We start from the raw sequence: 18,860 nt of genomic DNA on the forward strand, positions 1-18,860 counted from the left end.
AGGTTTATTTGCTGGCTCATGATCCAGTCTACTACAGCTACTGAAAATGCTATAGGTTTTTTTATGCCTTCCTGCCTGGGCTGGGGAGAAAAGAATAAGACAAGAATAAAAATCTGACAAGCTGGAGTAACTGATCTTCACAACCCACAAATTAATTCAAGGTCTACTTACAGCACAGAACAGTTCTCAAATCCAATCAGTTAACAAAAAACCACCATAGCACAAAGACACAGGAGCTTCCAGTAAGGGTAAAAAGTAGTTGCTTTTTAATATGCACTTAAGTCACAGTATCTGTTTTGAGATCATTACACCAGGTAACAATTTATTGTATCTCAAAGTATTTTACAAGTGCCCATCTACACATTGAAGAAGGTAATAACAAAAGGAACCCAAAAGCTGTTTTCAGAGCAAAAATAAAGCTAGTGACCAACATTCTCTTAATTCCTTTTAATCATCAGTTGCACAACACACCATTTTTAAAAATGCAAAAGCCAACGCAGTAAGTGAATGAAATCAAAGAAGATGTGCATTTCAACATTTTACCAACAATCCTGATCTGATGCCAGTAATAAAATGCAAGCATAATCTAATAAGACCATTTGAAATTATTTCAGAAATTCTTGATCTAGGCCATATTCAATGTCTTGCATCACTTTGGAAAAAAAAAAAAAATCCTTAAGGAAAAAGAATCATTTAATGCAATTTTTATTGATAGAAGAGAATACATGAAAAAAAAAAAGCAGCTACTGATCAGAATATACTGAAATGAAGACAGACCTGGTGTGCCAGTGGAATTTTAGTTGAAAGCTATGTACTTCAAGACATTATTCAAGTCAAAACTCAAGGAAAACTTGAGAATAAAGAACAGCTGTTAAAGTTTTAACTGTGTCTCCCAAAGCAGTTTACACAGTATGCACACGCACTCACTCTTTTCGCAGTATTTATTTGCAAGGCTGCAGCTCTGAGATTTCTCCTTCAGGAATAAATTATTTATTATGATACAGTGCACAGAACACAGTGAAACATTTCCTCACTACTCAGAAGACAGATACAGTGCAAAGTCCATGCCTCTGAAAATGAGAAATGGAGACGACAGCCTCCTTCCATCTTCATTAGCTGGATCCCTTCTCCTCTTTGGCAGCAGAGGCCTCCATAGAGGCAGCTTCCAAATCTTTGCTGGACTTCTCATCGTTTTCATCCTCTTGAGGGTAAAGATCTGGGTATTTTTGCATGCATTCCTGCATGGCACGGAATTGGTCCACACAGTCTGATCCTTTTATTTCTTCTGTGCTGTAGTGGAAACAAGAAAAGGCAGACTTGAACTGCTCCCCACAGGGACCACTAGCCATTCCACCCAGACATGGGCAATTCCAGTTGATATCTCCATTGGGCAATATCAATCCTGAACAAAAAAAGAGAGAAGAAAAGTTAATGCTCCTTCCAAATGTTGGTTTCACTCAGCGACAGCTGCTGGGCTGCAGGTGTGAACTCAGGCACTTATAATGCCATCTTAGTTCTGTAGCTCCAAGGCTGATAAACACCTTTCACTTTCCAGCCAGTCTGTTTCTCCCTCTGATCTGTATAATCCTTTAATGGCACAAGTGAGATTAGCTCTCTATCCCTCTCTGAACTAAATCCTTCTCCCTGGACTACAGACCACTGAGAATATTCTAAAGGAACTGCAAAACAGATAGAAGTCAAGTCAATTGATTTGCCAGACTCTGTCAGGGGAACAAGCAAGCATTAAAAACATGCCACACAAGTAATAAGAATTTACATACAATATTAAGCCTAGAAATCTTTTAAATCAAATCAAATGGATGCATTTTTCTTCTTGTTTTAAATAAACTCTGAAATAACAACCCACAACTTTCCCCCTCCAAATTTCAGCCAGAAGACCAGAACTGCAAAAACAAAAATCAGTGTATTTGTAAAGCACAGATTAAGTCACGTGCCACAGAACACAAGCGAGAGCAAGCCTGTCTGGTTGCCAGAAACCAAATTGTACTTTAGAACACAACTGAAAGGAGTTAAGTATCACTTCAGACTCTAAACTGGAACAGCTGTAAACCTCTGCCCTGGAACAGCTAAAGTTGTGACAGAAATACTTCAGTGATGGACTGGCAAGGTGGAAATTTAAGGGAATATGTTCTTCTAGATGGCAACTGATTTACACAATGAAGCAGGATTGAGAGGGACATCATTAGTCATAGAAAGAGTCCTGTACATCTGATCATGTCATCAAGTTCTTAAAAGAATGCGGGGTTTTGCTTCATCAGTGCTCTGTAGCAACCACTTTAAAACTGTCTCTAAAATAAGATGACAGGAACAAATCTGGAAAAATAGAAGGGAAAGACCAGCACCAATCTGTGTTTGAGGTCCAATTCTGTAAGTACTTTTATCCAACCTTCCCATCACAGCTGTAACGCTAATAAAAGTCACTTTGCATGCATAAAACTCATCAGTGCCTTCTTCATGTAAGCTTAATAAAATAAAAAATCATTCTAACTGATGGCAGCCAAGTTGTTGGTGAAAACCAGGAATCCTTCATGTTTAAGCTCCACCATCTGCAACACATAGGACTAAAAAGAAGCTTTACAGTAACAATAGTTTTTCAAAACCACTGCAAATGAATTCTTAGTTTGTTTCCATCAGCCACAGTTGTCAAAATGCACAGACAGTGAACTGTGATCTTCACTGCCGTATGAAATCCTAACCTGAACTTACTCCAGTTTGTCTGCCTTTCCATTTCACGTGATTTTTTTCTTTCAATGTTTTTAGCTTAAAGTGATCCATTAACATTTTGCCTACCAAAATCTCCCAGCTGATACAACAACAACAAAATATTGACAGAAATAAGAGCAGCATACAACTGGTTTTTATGCTAAGGGAAACAGAACACAGGTTTTCCTGACCATCTATTGACTCAAGTAGACTGCTCAAAGACTAATGTCTGGGACAAAATAAGAACCATCAAAAATTAACAAATACCAAACTACATGTCTATCTCAAGTATGTAAAAGGCCCCTACAAAAAACCAAAACCTCAAACCCAAGTTTCAGGTTATTAGAAAACAGTACAGATTATGGTAGGTCTGTATGATGCATCTATTCTTTCCCAGATATGACTGGTGTCTTTGGCACAGAAGAAAACATGTGAAGAGTCTTTATAGTTAATTATAGTTATAGTTCAACAGAATTTGAACACTGGAAACCCTATCTTCTATTCCAAATAGAAGCTAAATTAGAAAAACCTGCATTTTACACTAGGTACAGCAAAACCCTTCCCAATTTTCTTTTAAATAAAAGCCATGCAAGACAGACCGTCAGCATTTCAGCAGACTCCAAACCATTTTACCCATGTCTTTCCTGCCCATAAGCTTCACTCCTATTAGATGCAGCTACTTTCTGTGATGTGTCCATTTTCTCTCCTCTGATCTAATGCACTGTAGCTCTGGGTCATTCAAGTGGTTTTTCAGACTTTAAAACACAGCAGTAATTTACCACATACTAAGAAGAAAACTCAACAAACTAACAAAGAAAACCACACAACAAGAAATCCCCACCCAAACTTATTGACAACACTTAAACATAGTTTATAGTTTCTCATTTTGAATGCCACAGACACACACTGTCCCTGTAAGGTGACATTAAAAGCTCCAGGCTTTCCCCTTTTATTCTCTGACCTACTGTTGAGGAAGAAAGTGACCTAACATTCTGTAAATGCAGGGTTGCTAGGAAACAAACCCCATCACTTCTCCTCTTCACCACAGACTTTCCACGTCCAGGAAAATAGACATAAGAGCAACCAACTGCTATGGCATTTTAACAAAAATAAAGTGATTCTTTTAATTTTGACTTGTTTATTACCCAAACGCATGTCACACCAGGTCATCAACAGACTTACTGTCCTGTGAGAAATGTGAGAAAAACTTTTGGATATATAACTGACTATATACAGCTGTAATGAAGCCAAAAGAGGCAGATAAAAGCAGCAACATTTCAACACAAATCTACGTACAAGAAAAGTTAATGACATAGGAAGGGGTGGTTCAAATGACAGTACACACCATAACAGCTAACAAAGAGACCCTGAGAGCTCCAGCTACTAAACTGCTTAAATGCTGCCCTCTAAAGGTCTTGGAGACACTTTAGAAAACATAACTTTCACTTTCTAACTAAATTTCAAAGAGCCTGAAGAATTTACTTCAGCCTCAGTTGAGCTGAAACCAATTTGATCACTTCACACAAAGAGGCAGAAAGACCTGTAAACATAGAAGTAATTAATAAAAACATAACCTAAATTCACATTTTCAAGATAATGATTAGCCCAGGGCAAAACTTATTAAATCATCATGATTGGAAGATTATTTCATTTACCTGTTATTTGGTCTGTGCAACCAGAATATTGTATGTCTTGGTCTCAGAAATACTCTGCTTTCTTAAATCTCTATTTGCAGGTTAGATATACTTCATACAAGAACTGTAATCTTCATGAAAACTTTTATCTTTTCAAGGCAAGATGACTACAGTTGAAAACTCAATAATTTTAACTTATCCGTCATGTGCCACTGAAAGATACTGATTATATTGCTAACAGTATTGATTAGCCAGCTATTAATTTATATTAAATCAGATACTCAAAGATCACCAAATTGTGCAATTTCAGCTGCACACAACCAGATGAGCAACTCACATCAATGACAGTGATATGTAACTCACTTCAGATTCTCTGAAAATTACATGCTGTTACTTAAAACTTGGAAAAAACAAACATAATTTTCACTTGATTAGGCTCTAACTTTATTAATAAAAGGAAAAGGTATCCCTGCTTATCCCTGGCTACTAACCAAAACTAAAAGCCATCAATTGATTATTTGAACAGGCCACTAAGACAAACCATTACAAGTGTAGAGAAAGAAATACTGGACGAAAGTGTGTCATTAGTAATGTCCTAATCTGGCAGTTAAAACTACCAACAGTTTGGGTATGTACTGCATAACCAGCTGCCCTCAGTCCTTAAATATGCTTGAGCTTTTATAACTCATAGAGGGTTTGTTTTCTGTTGGATTTATATATGATATAACATCCCTTACTTCCATTCTTCTGCTCACTACTGACCTTGCTCTTCGTAAGGGTCATCTGGGTCATCTGCAACCAGCTCAGCACTGCTCGGTGTCTCATGGTCCTCCTTGGTTGCAAATATTATTCTGTCTTTTCCTACCATGGAGGAGACAAGAAGCAAAAGTTCAGAGAAATCTGAGACAGAAAGAGTCATTTACAAAACTACTGAACACCACAAGGTAATGATATATTCAATATCAATGATGCACTAATGTTAATAGAGAATGAACTGTTGTACTTAATCACCTTCAATTAGAACAGTTACTAGTTCAGAGGAACACATACACACTGAAATTCTGTTATTCAAAAGCAATTTTCATAGCAATGTCCTGTAATGGCTGCAGATCACAGTACAGTTCACTGAACTGCTAAGTTAAAAAGCTGTTTCAAAACAAACTCAAATTACTCCAATATCAAGACTAAAGCAGATGAAGGATTTAGAATAAAAAAAAAAAGTGAAAGCTATAATAACAGTAAAGTGTTCAATAGAAACTTATTAATAACAGTGCTCTTTGCTGAAGACTGGTGTAGTATTTTACATTAATCATCTGAATTAAAAACTGAAGATAGTCATCACCATATAGAACTAACTACATTGAAAGGTGCTGTGAACATCACAAGGGATGGAAATCCAACGGAGTGAATTTCCTGCTCTTGATTTAACTAAAACATTCTGTAGCAGGGTCGGGAGAGGTTTGGCTGGAAACTTCAGTAGTTTTAGTTTTCTAACCACCCTGCAAAGCTCTAACACACAGTCTGAGGCACAAGCAGAGAACGGCTAGCTGAAACTCTTCTGAGTACGCAACTAAGTATCCTAAGAGTGGAAAAAATGGTAAATTCCCCAAGAATTCTCCAAACTCATAAAGGCCACTACAGCAACTTGGCGTACTAGAAATTAGAATTTCCTGGCCCCTCAGTGTGACCTCAGCTAGCAGACATTCAATAACTTAACTCTGCTCAGTAACCATGCATTTAAACGTGTCTGAAAAACAGACAAATCTAACACTTTAAAAACAAGGGAAACAGTTTTCTTACAACTCTGCATTGCACTCCAGCACACTTTACAATGTGGAATGTTCGGTCATTTCTCATATAAAAGGAGCTAGAAACACACGAACTCCAACCCCGTCACTGCAATTTTGTAGGGTTGCATAAGGCAACTTACAGATCTTGCAAAATTAAACAAAGCACAGCATAAAAGAGGTCCATAGGTTATGACTACCTCAATGCAGTTTATAGTCTGTGTCCAAGTTTGTAACTTATAAATGGCATTTAGAACTACTGACGCTTTTTTTCCAGTCTGAAACTTTACATTTAGCCACTTCGCATTACTTAAGAGTGTAAATATATTTATGTATACATATGTAGGTACAGACATGCATCTAGATATTCATCTACGTATCTGCCAATTTAAGAAGTGGTCAAGAGTCATAAATACCACCACCTGTACAAAATTATACAGAAAAGCTCGCACTCTACCCATTCTGTCCATCGACCTTAAAAAGACAGAACTCCACACCTCTGGCCACTCAGCTAGGCTGGGATAAATTTAACCCCTGCGGGCAGAAGGCGCTCCGCAGCCGGGAGCTGCCCTGCCCGCACGCCTCAGCACACGGTCCCTGCGGGGCACGTCCGGCCGCAGCCGGCCCGCACCGTCCCCACGCGCCGTGCTGCCGCCTCATGGCCCCGCCGCCCTTCCCGCCCTCCGTGAGGAGAAAGGTCGGCGGCGGGAGGCGAGGAAACAGCTGCCCCGCTACAGGGACCGCGGGCGGCTGCCGCGCTTCCTTCTCCACTCCGGCTTCCTCTGCCCCTCACGGGCTGCGGGGAGGGGGCGGTCATCCCGCGGCGCACCCACCCCCGGCCGCCTCGCGGCGAGCCCGCCCGGCGGGTGACATTGGGAGGACACGGGGGCGCACCTTCCTGCCTGCAGTACGACATGGCGGAGCCGGCCGGTGCCTTCCTCCGCAGCGCGCCGCACACGGGCCCCGCCGCTCCGCTCCTGCCGTCCCGCCGGCACCGCTCGGGCAGCGCCGCGCCGCTGCTCCACGCCGCGACCTCCCGCCTCCGGAAGCGCCTTCCCGGCCCTGAGGCGGCCGCTGACGCACCTCCTGCCGGCCGCAGGGCTCCGCCAGGCCCGGCCCCGCCGCACCACAGCCCCGCCTGCCCCGGCAGGGAGGAGAGAGAGGGAGGCGGGAAGGGAAGGAGGAAGGAAGGGCTCCCCCCCCCGCTGCGGGAACTACGCGTCCCGGCGTGCGCCGCTGCCGGCGGGGAGTGGCTCGGGGGCGGGGGAGCCCTGAGGCGGGTGAAGGCGAGGTTGGCGGTGCGCGGCTCTGGTGGCCCCTGAGTTGTGGTTCCCGGGGGGAGTGAGAGGCTCAGGATGTCGAGGAACGTAAGTGCTGCTCGTTCGGCCCCGCCGCTGCTCCGCACTCCGTGTGGCGGCGGCCCGGGTCGCCCCGTTCACCCCCGAGGTGCCCGGGCTGTGGCCAGGGCCCTGTGCCGCTCACAGCCCGCCGGGCACAGCCAGATGAGCCAGATGAGAGAGAAGATGTGTGCTAATGTCTTTACAAATAATTCAGTGGGTGAAGGTATGGGTGTTAATGGCTTTGAAATGGGTCTTAATGTTTCTGCTGCCTTTGGGCAGCAGGTTGGTTGCAGAGCCGAGACAGCTCCTGAGACAGAAAGTGGGTCTGCACAAGCCTGAGTTTCTGAACTTTGGGCAGCAGGTTTGTTGCAGAGCCCAGACTGCCTAACTCATGAAACAGAAAGTGGGTCTCCATAAGTGTGAACTTCTGAACTTTGGGGTAAAACAGTAGGTTCAAGGGGCAGATATGTGGCAGGCGGTTCGGGAAGGCTGTACCTCCCCAGTGCCTCAGCCAGTGGGGAAAGGAAGAGGGCAACGTGCGACCGGGAGTTTAGGATGAGAGGAGAGTTTAGGATGAAAAGAAGCTGCGCCCTCCGAAACCTCGAGAGAGAAAACCACGCGGCCGTGTGCCCCTGTGGACTCTCCCTTTATTCAATAAAGTTGCAGGACTCCTCTGTCTCCTTTATGGACACTGGCTTTTCATAGCGTGATTTTCCGTATACAGAGAAATGCCATGCCCTGCCTTGGCTGTGTGTGTGTGCTGAAGTTGAATTTGGTAACTCCCCACAAGTCGCGTATGCACAGATAAACCCCTGGGCTCCCATCTTAGTCCTGTGCCTTGTTATAGGTTATTGTTACCCTGGATATAGTTATTTTATTTACTCTTTTTACTGGTGAGATGAATCATAATTTGTTATTTATAGCAGTGTTTTAGCTGGTCAGGAATTCAGGACTATTACTCAATTTGTCATGGCCTCAGTGCAGGGTGTGGACTCCAAATACAGAACCTGGAGGCAGACTGAAGAAAGCTTGAATATGTAGAACCACTTTAATAGAAATTTGTTTGGTTTTTTCTCTGTTAGGCTGGAGTTTTATTTATTGAATGTGTTTCTAGTATCAAAAGTGTGATAAGGCATTTACTAAGTGTGGGAAAGTTTTGGTGCAAGGCAAGAGGTTCTGATCTTTGGGCAGCAGTGCTAACAAAGCTAAAAGACTTGTTTTGAAACTGAATGCTTTCCCCTTTCACACCAATATTGCACATTTGGTTTATTTTCAACAGTTCTCTGACACAGGCAGCAGAAAAGAGCATGTTAAAATCACAAGTGAGCCCAAACCAGGGTTCCTGGAGCGGCTCAGTGAGACTTCTGCAGGCATGTTTATTGGACTTGTGACATTTCTTCTGGCTTTCTACCTTCTTTTTACCAATGAAGTAAGTGCAATACTGTCAGTGTTTGTACACAGCTTTCTTACTTGATCTATGAGAAGAGGAGGTTTTGTCTGGGGACTTGGTGTTTGTGTTTGGGATATAACAGAAAAGTGAAATCACAGGCCACAGGTAGTATTTGTCTGGAACTAGGTGTGGTAGAGACAGTAGCAGTGTGTGATGAGAGATAAGATCCAAAGCTTGTAAACTGATGACAAAACAGACTGTGGTAAGAGGCAGCCCAATGTGCATGAGCCAGCCACATTCCAGCCTTCTCTTTTTCTTTGAGGTAACAAAAGGTTTTAATTTCTAGTGTTGTTTTAAGTACTTTAAAGAAATTCATACCCCATGTAGCAAAATTGGGGGTGGTAATTATTCATTTTTTTTCTCAGTATTATTTCTTGGGTTTAGATTTAAAAAAAAAAAAAAACAGGAATCTGAACACTCTACCATTGAAAATGTACTTGTTATTGCAATTTTGGAGTGGAGATCATAATTTTCACTTAGAGACTTCCTTTCATACCTCTTCAAGAGGAAAAAAATAACTATTCCAAATTTTGATGACTTTGCAGAAGAACAAGCACATCGAGATATGATGGTAAGGCAGGGAAAACTTCTGCCAAGGAGTCAATATATGTGTCTGGAAAAATGAACTGTAATCTGTAACATTTTTGCAGTTATTCAGGAATAATGGACAAGGTAAGAGGTGAAGAGCATTAAGTTTGGACCTTTATAGGAAGAATTTGGATCTGTTTGAGAAGCTTAGTCAATATTAATGATCCTGCTGCCTGGGTGAGAAGTACTGCCCCAAACTGGCTCAGACACAGAGAATGGAGAAGTACAAGTGTGTTTCAAAAATATGCCTTAGGCTGAATATGCAAGCATTCCTTCTGGTCATCAGTTCACTTGTCTGCTAACCTTGTTAACAAAATACTGCTGTGACATTGATTCTGAACAACTTGATTTCTGTTTTCCTCATTGCAGGGACGAGCTGTCAGGACAGCCAAGTCTCTCGAGGAGGGGCTTTCTATTGTGATCCCTCTTGACAGCATCCATGGTATCTCTCAGCAGAATGAGGGGAGACTGGTGCACTTGGCTGGAGCTCTGAGTACATCTAAGGTAAATAAAATAGTATCTTGGAAGAAATTAGTATTTCAAGTTTGGAGGGAAGGAAAAGTCTTTGTCAAAGTTTTGTTTGGTATCCAGGAAAAGACACATGGCTTTTTTCCTCCTCTAAGCATTGCCAGCTACCACTCAAGCTCTGGTTCTTGGCCTGGAACCAGGAAGATGCTGAATGGCCTTGCACTCACTTCTCCAAGCCAGTACCAACTCTGGCAATGTTTACCCTCAAGCTGCTTTTTGTGGATAATTTCAGTTGCCATTTGTGTAGGGAACCTGTTGTGTACTCATGATATTGATAAGTCTTCAGGCTCTTGCAGCACAGAAGCTTTGCAAGTTCTGACTTTTCAGTAGTGGTGACATTTTCCATGGTCCACACACATTGACACAGCACCTTTCAGCAAAACAGAATCTCCTAGTTTAAACACTGAAACCTGTAAACCCATAGTCAGTATTCTGGTTTCATTCTTCACTGTGGCAATAACTTTTGATAAGGATTCTTCAGGTCAGATTTTCCAGAGACATTCCTGTTCGTAACATTTATACCATGTTCACGTGTGTAAGATAGTGCTAGCTGTACAGTGAGGTGTGTAAATGGATTCAGTAGTAAAAGTAGAGTGTTTGAGGTTGTGAGATATAGCATTTACACTGACTTATATTTTCATGTATTTTTGCACAGCCTTTGTTTGACCCCAGCTATGGGCTCTCCATCCAAGCTGTCAAACTTAAGCGTAACGTGGAAATGTACCAGTGGGTAGAATATGAAGATTCCAAGTAAGTGAAAGTAATCTTTAAAAGTAGTTTATGAGGCTGTTGTGTTACCAGGATCCTATCACATTTTTTTTTCTTTCCTTATACCTAAGAAAAAAAAACAAACTAAAAAAAACACTTTATAGCAAAACAATTCTAGAGCTCTTGGATTTTTTTCCTTCAGAGAATCATTTTAATTTCCTTGAGAGATGTTAACTGCTCTGCTAATAGTTGCAACCCAAATAAGAAAAACATTTCTGCTATTGCTAATAATTCCACCAATGCTAGTATGAATGTTATTAGCTATTATGTATGTGTGACTGCACAGAATTCATGTTCCAAATGTCTTTCATGTAATAATAAAAAAAAGGGTCAGCGGTTGTGAAGGTGTCAAAAATAATTTCTCAGTTTTAGCATGCTTATGGTGCAGCATCTGTTAGAGACTTGATTTGGGCCAGCTTGTCTCACTGTATTTAATTCTGGTTATTCCTCATCGATCTAGTCAACACCTCTTTGTTCAAAACATGGGAATAAAAAGGTTGTGGCTGTTGAGCATTTGTGTAGTTTTCTCATGGTAAAGAAAATCTGTCTTCAGAAAAGGTAGTTCGAAGAAGAACTAGGTTATGTATAAAGATAAGTCTGTGTTGCCAGAGATTGGTCTGTGCATTTCACTGGTGAAATGTATTCTGCCCTGAGCAGGGTGTGTGCACTGTTCTGGTTCTCATCCCAGCCCTTTTTCTCTGCAGGGAATATGAGGAGAATGGTGAGATTAAGAAAGAGACAACGTATTCATACAGTAAGTTGATCAGCAGAAAGCCCCTTCCGTTTTATGCATGTAACTTTGGGCTTATGCACACGTGTGCGTGTGTGTGTTTTTTGATTTTTGTTACAAAACCTGTATTTTCTTTTTGGAAAAGGAATGTGAAGAAATAGGCAAAAATTCTCTTTCCTAAACAAATGACAGAACCTCCCTTCCCTGAGGTAACTGAGGTGAAAGAAGACATGCTGTCAGCAAGCAAGGGCTACAGAAAATCTGAGTCTTGTTTTAAAACCCCTAAAAGTTGAGAAGAACATCCAGGGATAGGATGTTCCAGAAATAGGGCCCACAAGGTCCTCAGTGACCAGAGATGAGAGTGTGTTCAAAGCCACACCTGAGATTACACTTCAGACATGGAGTAATTGGGAATGTCAGCTGTGAGCAGAAGAGAATAGACAGGGAAAAGCAGGGTAGCTCCAGCTTGTAAGGGAGCCTGTAGAGAACCTGTTTAGATGTTGATACCAGCCAGTGAAAACCACCAGCACCTTCTGATGTGCACTGTGGCTTTTGCCAAGTGTTTTTTGGCAGGAGCAGAACTGGGTGCATTATTCTGATCTACCCAGTGGCAGAAAAGTACTCTGAGTCATTGTGTTTTGGGAGATCAGTCTCTGTGCTTCATTTAGCTCTGATCAAAGCACATGGATGTGTAACGTGGGTGTGCAGCAGCTTCTGGGTGTGATCATATAAAAATGCTCAGCTGAGTGAGGCATGGAGACCCTGTATCATGGTACATAAGGGGCGAAGTTGGTGATTGTGAGCCATGAAAAACAGGCTCACAGTAACAGGGAACAAAAAGAAATGCCATCCAAAAAAACAGCTGTCCTCTCAAGATTGATGGATTCTGTCCTGTAAATGTCGATGTATGCCAGCTGTGGACCCACAGAGCTGCTTGATTACTCTCCCCTTGGGAGACTTCCAGGACTGGGGAGGAAACTGGGAATGACAGGAGTGAAGGACAGGTTGAAAGATAGGGTGACGGCTTTCCAATTGCCATCATGGGCAAAGCAGACTCACCTTAGGGAAAGTTTATTGTCAATTAAAATAAATATTTAATTGCTGACTTGTGTGTTGGCAAAACACAAGTGTCTTCAGTAAATGAGATCTGAGTGTCTTTTACTCAACCTTCTTATCATTCTGTTTAGATACAGAGTGGAAATCAGAAATTGTGAACAGCAGAAACTTTGATCGAGAAATTGGACACAAGAACCCGAGGTGAGGTACCATCTGGCACAGTCCCTCTGAATTCTGTCACTGCATCTGATCAAAGATGAAATCTAAATGACTGATTTCATAACAGAGTTCAGTAGATGGAAACTGCTGTTCTTTTGGTAGTTGGGAGAACAAAGGCTTAAAGAAATTAGAGCAGCTCAGAGCAGTGATGGCTTAGCTTAATTTAATGGCTCCAACAGTATGCAGTCTGGATAGTCTCTTGAAGGATTTGTTTTCACATCAAGACTTTGAGTTTCTCCTGATGTTTGCCACAGTACCTTTTCTGTGCTATACATTACATACTGCAAATCAAGAGTTTGATCACAATCCTGGGACTAATCAGGGACTATCTCTGTTCCTCAGTGCCATGGCTGTGGAGTCTTTCACTGCTGTTTCTCCTAATGTCCAGATTGGCAGCTTTTATCTTTCCAAGGGTAAGGATTGTTTTGTCCTGACTTTGTGTCTGCTGTTGTATCAGCAATGGATTTTGGTTCTTTCCACAATAGCTGTCATGTCAGGTGATAAATCAGGAAGCCAGCCAGCAAATTGGCTGTTCCATGTTAGACACTGAGCCTCAGCTTGATGCTTTATTCTGCTCAGGTCTTGTGGATAAAATTGATGATTTCAAGCAGTTGAGCTTATCACACCTGGAGGATCCCCATGCTGATGTTACCCGAGGAGGAGATTACTTCTATCACAGCGACAATCCCAAGCGTCCAGAAGTAAGATGGGAAAGATAAACTAAAGTAGTGATTATTTGTGTGTGAAAAAGGGCATGTCCCATTTCTATTTAATGGATAGAAAATGGAGTGCAGACCATCACATAGGATGACTCCCTTAGTGCAGCCCTTCAGAATGAGAGCTTCCCTTGCAGAAGGCTTCCAATCCCATTTCTTTGTTCAGTGTTTTCTCAAGTCTGCTGTGCTTTTAAATGGAAGGTGATGGTGCTGGGGGGTGGGTTCCACCTCTGCCTTGCTGAATTTAGGAGTACAATCAAACAGCTTGTTGTCAAATAGTGCTGCCTGCTCTGTTTTGCCAAAAGATGGCATGATGAGGGATGAACAAAGCATATCATGTGCTCCTGGAGCTTAATCAGAGGGATATTGCAAAACAGCATTTGAGCTCTCCTGTTCCAGCTGCCAGCTTGTCCCGAGGAAAGGATGGCTTGGAAATGATTCTGGCTCAGTCATTCCTGACATAAATGTTCAGAAAAAGTGTTGATAAATAAAGGATGCTCCTGTGCTGTGAATCTTTCCTGTGATTCCCTTTTGTAAAACAATCTTTCTTGACTTGCAGTCTTCTTTTGTTTGTAGGTTGGAGACCTTCGTGTCTCTTTCTTCTATGCAGGTCTGAGTGGAGATGATCCCCGGTTGGGCTCTGCTGATAAGGTGAATATTCAGCTGTTTCTGTTTTTGCAAGCCCTGTTCCCAACTCAGTAACCAGTAAATATTTTTCTCTCTCTTCCAAGGTGACTGTGATTGCTCGGCAGCGAGGTGATCAACTGGTTCCTTATCCTACCAAGTCTGGAGATGTTCTGGAGATTCTCTACCCTGGGGACCTCTCTGTGGAGGTGAGACTCTTCTAGTGAAGGGTTAAAACTCGAGATGGTAGTGCGGAAGCAGCAGAAGAGGAAGCTCTTACTCTCCTTCAGACCTGCTCTAGAGGAGGAGATACTCGTATAAACATCGGCTTTTCTTCCTCCTTCTTGGACAACAGGTTGTAGCCTGTGTTTGCTTCCAGGTTTCTACACATTCTGTCTGTTTGCTTTAAAGTTTGTTTCTGTGCCTTCTCATTTTGTTTTTATTTGCTCCTTGGTTGTTTCCCACTTACACATGCAAGCACACGTCACATGTAAAAATAGTAAAAATCAGGGTTTAATTAAATAAACCATAAGAGTTCTTCTCCTTTCACCTCCTAATAACAGGAGTTTAGACTTGTTTGAAATGTTTATTACTATTCTGGCTGAGAAAGAGCCTTCAGGCGGGGCATTATGCTTCAATAAATCCGCATGCTCCAGCAATTTGGTGATTCATTTACTCTTTTTGGTAGATTTTTTTTCCATTAATGATTGTTTCATGCCCTGCTGCAAAGAAAAGCAGATGTCAAGAGTTTACAGGTGCTCCCAAAATCATTAAAAATGCTTTTTTTTGACTTGAAAAAGTAGCAGTAGAATGAACCGTCTGCTGTAAGCTCTGAATCTTAGATAGAATTTTGTTTCATTGAAAATTAACTGTTTACAAATAAATAATTAATCAAGTACTTGTATGTGCAAGTAATCAATCAGTTTTACACATCTCTTACCATTTAGTGCTAACATCCCTGCCATCTTCATGTGAAAATTTTGTTGAGCCAGAGGGTCACACAACCCAAAAATCTTCCTCAGAATTCTTGAAAAGAGATGTTTTGCTTTGCCTGATGAAATGCACACATACTTTTTAGCTTTTCTTCCCTCCATCCTGCTTGCTCTCTTTCACACACCTTCCCTCAGCCATCAGTGGATATTCTTGCCTTTTCTCTCTTCCTTCAGAATGAAGCCAGACTCTCCCTTCTTTATTACAGTTACTTATTAGTGTCTTATTTTCCACAGTAATGTTGAATGTATCTAATTGCAGCAAAACCTGTGTGCTTTCTGCCTGTGGGTAGTGTTGAATGGTGCTTTTTTTTGTTTTAATTACGAAAAGTGCCAGTTTCCCCCATGCTGCACTATTCAAACTATTGCAGTGTAATGCCATACTGCACAGACCCTGCAGAATGAGCTGCAGTGTATCTTCTGCAAGAGTAATTGTACTCCTAAAATGCTCTTGGCTCTGATTGGCTCATAATATACTGGAATTAAGTTCTTGAAAAAGAACAAGAAACAGGCTGCCCGTGATGGTGTTTGCTTTCAGGAGGTATTTCAGAAGGAGCATGAGAGTAACACCATGAAGACCTGGGCCCTCCGTGCAGCTGGCTGGCTCTCAATGTTTGTGGGCATCAGCCTGATGACTCGAATCTTTTACACATTAGGTAAGTTTTTCACAGAAAGGTAAAATGATCTAGAAGTAAGATCCTAACCCCTAAAGAGTTAATTCATTTGGAGACCAGGAGAAATCTGGTTTGAACTCCGATTTTATTTGATCTGAAAAGTCACTGTAGGCAACTGCAGGTAAACAGGATGGCAAAACCAACTGGTTGCTTTGTGAATATTAAAAAACCCTACACAAATACCTTTTATCAATCTCAGAAGATCCCAGCCTGATGCTTACCAAAATAAAAAGCTGAAGTACATGTTGGGCTGGTTCTTTCAAATCTAATTCAAGGTGCTGCAATACAATTACTTTCTGCACCCACACACAACTGGTCCCCCCAACAGGTTTTGGTCAGCAGTTGTACAGAAATAAAATTTGTGTCTGGTTATTCTACACTATTGTAAACAAACAGCGAAGAAAGTTTTTGTTTATTCTTTTAATATAAAAAAATGCTGGAGTAAAAACAGAAAGGCAGGACAACACCTCAAACTTGCATAAACTTCAGACATCAAAGATATCATTCACTTTGTAGCTGTGAACTTGTATTTTCTGATTTATTTATCCATATACATGCTGCTCCAAGATTTATTGTTGCCAGAAGGGAATTTCTGTGCTAGCAGCTTGTATCAGTTGCCCTAGATTTGTTCCATAGCTGCAGGGTTATCTGTCTCCTCTGCTTCTCAAGCCTTGGACAAATCTTCAGACTTCATTTTGGATTTCTTTCTGTGTGAAGAGATGAGGATAGCACTGCCTTATACGTTTAGCTGTTGCTTAATGATCAAATGTCTTGATGATGCTCTGCTGAACTACCTAATCCAGTGCTCTTGATAAAATAGTTTGAGTCTGTCTTGGGATTGCAGTCGTTAGGGTGCAGATCCTAAGCATGAATCAGACTTTTTTTTGAACTCTCATCTTACCAACTACTTCATGCTATGTTTAATTCTCTCTGCAGTGGACTGGTTTCCTATTGTGAGGGACCTGGTTAATGTTGGCTTGAAGATGTTTGCCTTGTGTGTGGCCAGCTCGCTGTCCCTGCTGACCATCTCTGCGGGCTGGCTCTTCTACCGCCCACTCTGGGCCCTGCTCCTCGCGCTGCTCTCCACAGTCCCCATCGTGGTGGCCAGGTCCCGTGTTCCATCCAAGAAGCAGCAGTGAAGAGGAGGTGGTCAGGTCTTGAACTGAGACCTGGTTAGAACCTTCCCAAGTGCATTTCTGCCTGGTTCCTGCAGCAAGCTTACAGCAAATCACAGCTCAGCAGCGAGCACTGAAAGCTGGGGAGGGGGCTTCAGTGTGATTTTTGGCACACGTTATCCATGGCACTATAGGATGCTATTTGTGGGAAGTCAGTGACGCCAGCTGCGCAGAAAAAAACATTCTGGGTAAGTAACTGAACAAGCAGATTTGTACCTCTTAACTGCTTAGTAATTTCTCCTGATTTGAGAACAACTGGCAAGTCCTTGCTGGGTGGGGCACCTTGTGTGTTTTGGAGAAAGTGCCAGCTGCATCCCATGGACCCTGGTTAGATGTCCTTAGGAAATAACGTGTGTCTGCTTGTCTCTGACAAACCCTCCCTCTGCTGCCTTTTCTTGTTTGCACAGTCAGGAACACTCGTATGGCTGATGTGTTTGGCAGTGTGTGTGTTCAAAGGGAAAACATAGCTTAGGTGAATTCCACACAATATTCATGTAAACCCTCTGATTCTGGACTGAGGATTTTCAAAGTCATTGATGTAATGAGTGGCCAGGTTAGCTGTGCTCTGAGGTTGGGCAGATTTATCAGGACACATTGATTTCCCCCAGGTTTTAACTGTCTGAAATTGTTCTTGGTTAAACATCCAAAATGACAGCCTGGACCATATCATTGCAATCTGTTTCAAAAATTTCACTTCAAATTGCACTTAAAGGGATGCTCAGAGGTCATTCACCTGTAAATATAAAACTTACTGCCTTGAAACAACATTGACTTTCATAAGTGAATGGGTAGTCTCTAAAATAGTTGGGGTTTTTTGCTCTGTATACTGTTCCTTTCTTTAATTTCACTTAGTAAGGACGATGACAGTACTCTGTGAAATTAAGAAATGGAAGCATTTTTGCCTGATTAGTTTCATATATTTTTGTAGCCTAAATTGTTAGTTTTGTATCAATAGAGGAATGCCTTGTAGTGTTGTGATGGCTCATGTTTATCTGCTGTAACCAATACTTGAGGTTAGAGACACCCTTAAGTCTCCACCAAGCTAGAGTCTGACTTCCAGATGAGCCTCCCTACGCTACTGTGTTTTGGGGGGTTTTTATAAGTATATACAATTCAGTACAAAAATAATGTTTTCAATTATGAAATCTCTTATGACTCAGAGGAGTGTTCTCTGTACCAAAGGAACTTGACTTGAACATACAGTGGAGCAAATGTTTGGTAGAAAATTATATTGAAATAGAAATCTGAATTTTTTGAGAATTTGTAATTACTTGATTAGTCCTAATTACTTGCATTCTTTTGGTATTTGAATATTATCAGTTTGGTCTCACAGCTCTGTCCTGCTGGTGAAAGCAGGAGCAGTGAGTGAAAGGGTGGGTACAGGAGATGGCGTTGTGCATGGCAGTGGTGCTGCACAGTCTTACTGCTGCTCTTTTGCCCGTGATGCGGAACACTAACCAGCATTACTTATTGGAAATGAAGTGACAATTTTCTACAGCAGTGCTGAGCTTTTGTATATTTAATAAAATACAGTTTTATCAAAAGGTTGGTCTGTAGGCTTTTTTATTAAATTCAGGTATTGCATGTTTTATATCCAGGAATAATGCCCAGGTAGGTGGAGGATTAGTTTGTAGCTTCCACAAGAACTAGTTTCTTATTGTTGGGTTTTGTTTGCCCTGCAAATATTTCCTTGTTTTGGGAAGCTGTTCTCTGGTCTGTGTACTGCTGCCGGCCTGCCATGGGTTTACTTCCCATTACTGACCAAAGAAGTCAGTCACTTCCTTGCCACCTCTAAGATTATTAGAAAAATATGATGATTCAAGCTGACTGCTATAGCCTCTTGTATTTTAAGGATACT

General features: G+C 41.7%; 2 protein-coding genes across 2 annotated transcripts; one reads left to right on the forward strand and one right to left on the reverse strand.

The window, feature by feature from the left end:
• Positions 1–243: 243 nt before the first annotated feature.
• On the reverse strand, positions 244–7,254 carry CHCHD4 (coiled-coil-helix-coiled-coil-helix domain containing 4). Its single transcript, XM_005522060.3, has 3 exons — positions 7,040–7,254; positions 5,121–5,219; positions 244–1,402 (listed from the first exon to the last, which is right to left on the reverse strand). The coding sequence occupies exons 1-3, from the start codon at positions 7,059–7,061 to the stop codon at positions 1,113–1,115; spliced, it is 411 nt and encodes a 136-aa protein (XP_005522117.1). The 5' UTR covers positions 7,062–7,254; the 3' UTR covers positions 244–1,112.
• A 106-nt stretch (positions 7,255–7,360) lies between these two features.
• Positions 7,361–18,546, forward strand: TMEM43 (transmembrane protein 43). The gene is made up of 12 exons (XM_005522059.3): positions 7,361–7,512; positions 8,765–8,914; positions 9,893–10,027; positions 10,707–10,801; positions 11,524–11,573; positions 12,737–12,806; positions 13,167–13,237; positions 13,404–13,525; positions 14,117–14,191; positions 14,272–14,373; positions 15,692–15,809; positions 16,764–18,546. Exons 1-12 carry the CDS (start codon positions 7,501–7,503, stop codon positions 16,964–16,966), a joined length of 1,203 nt encoding a protein of 400 aa, XP_005522116.2. The 5' UTR covers positions 7,361–7,500; the 3' UTR covers positions 16,967–18,546.
• The last annotated feature ends 314 nt before the right edge of the window (positions 18,547–18,860 follow it).

Source organism: Pseudopodoces humilis, chromosome 13 (assembly GCF_049639895.1).
Source record: "Pseudopodoces humilis isolate 2021_Gansu_Grassland_sample_001 chromosome 13, ASM4963989v1, whole genome shotgun sequence".
In the NCBI taxonomy this organism is placed as follows: domain Eukaryota; kingdom Metazoa; phylum Chordata; class Aves; order Passeriformes; family Paridae; genus Pseudopodoces; species Pseudopodoces humilis.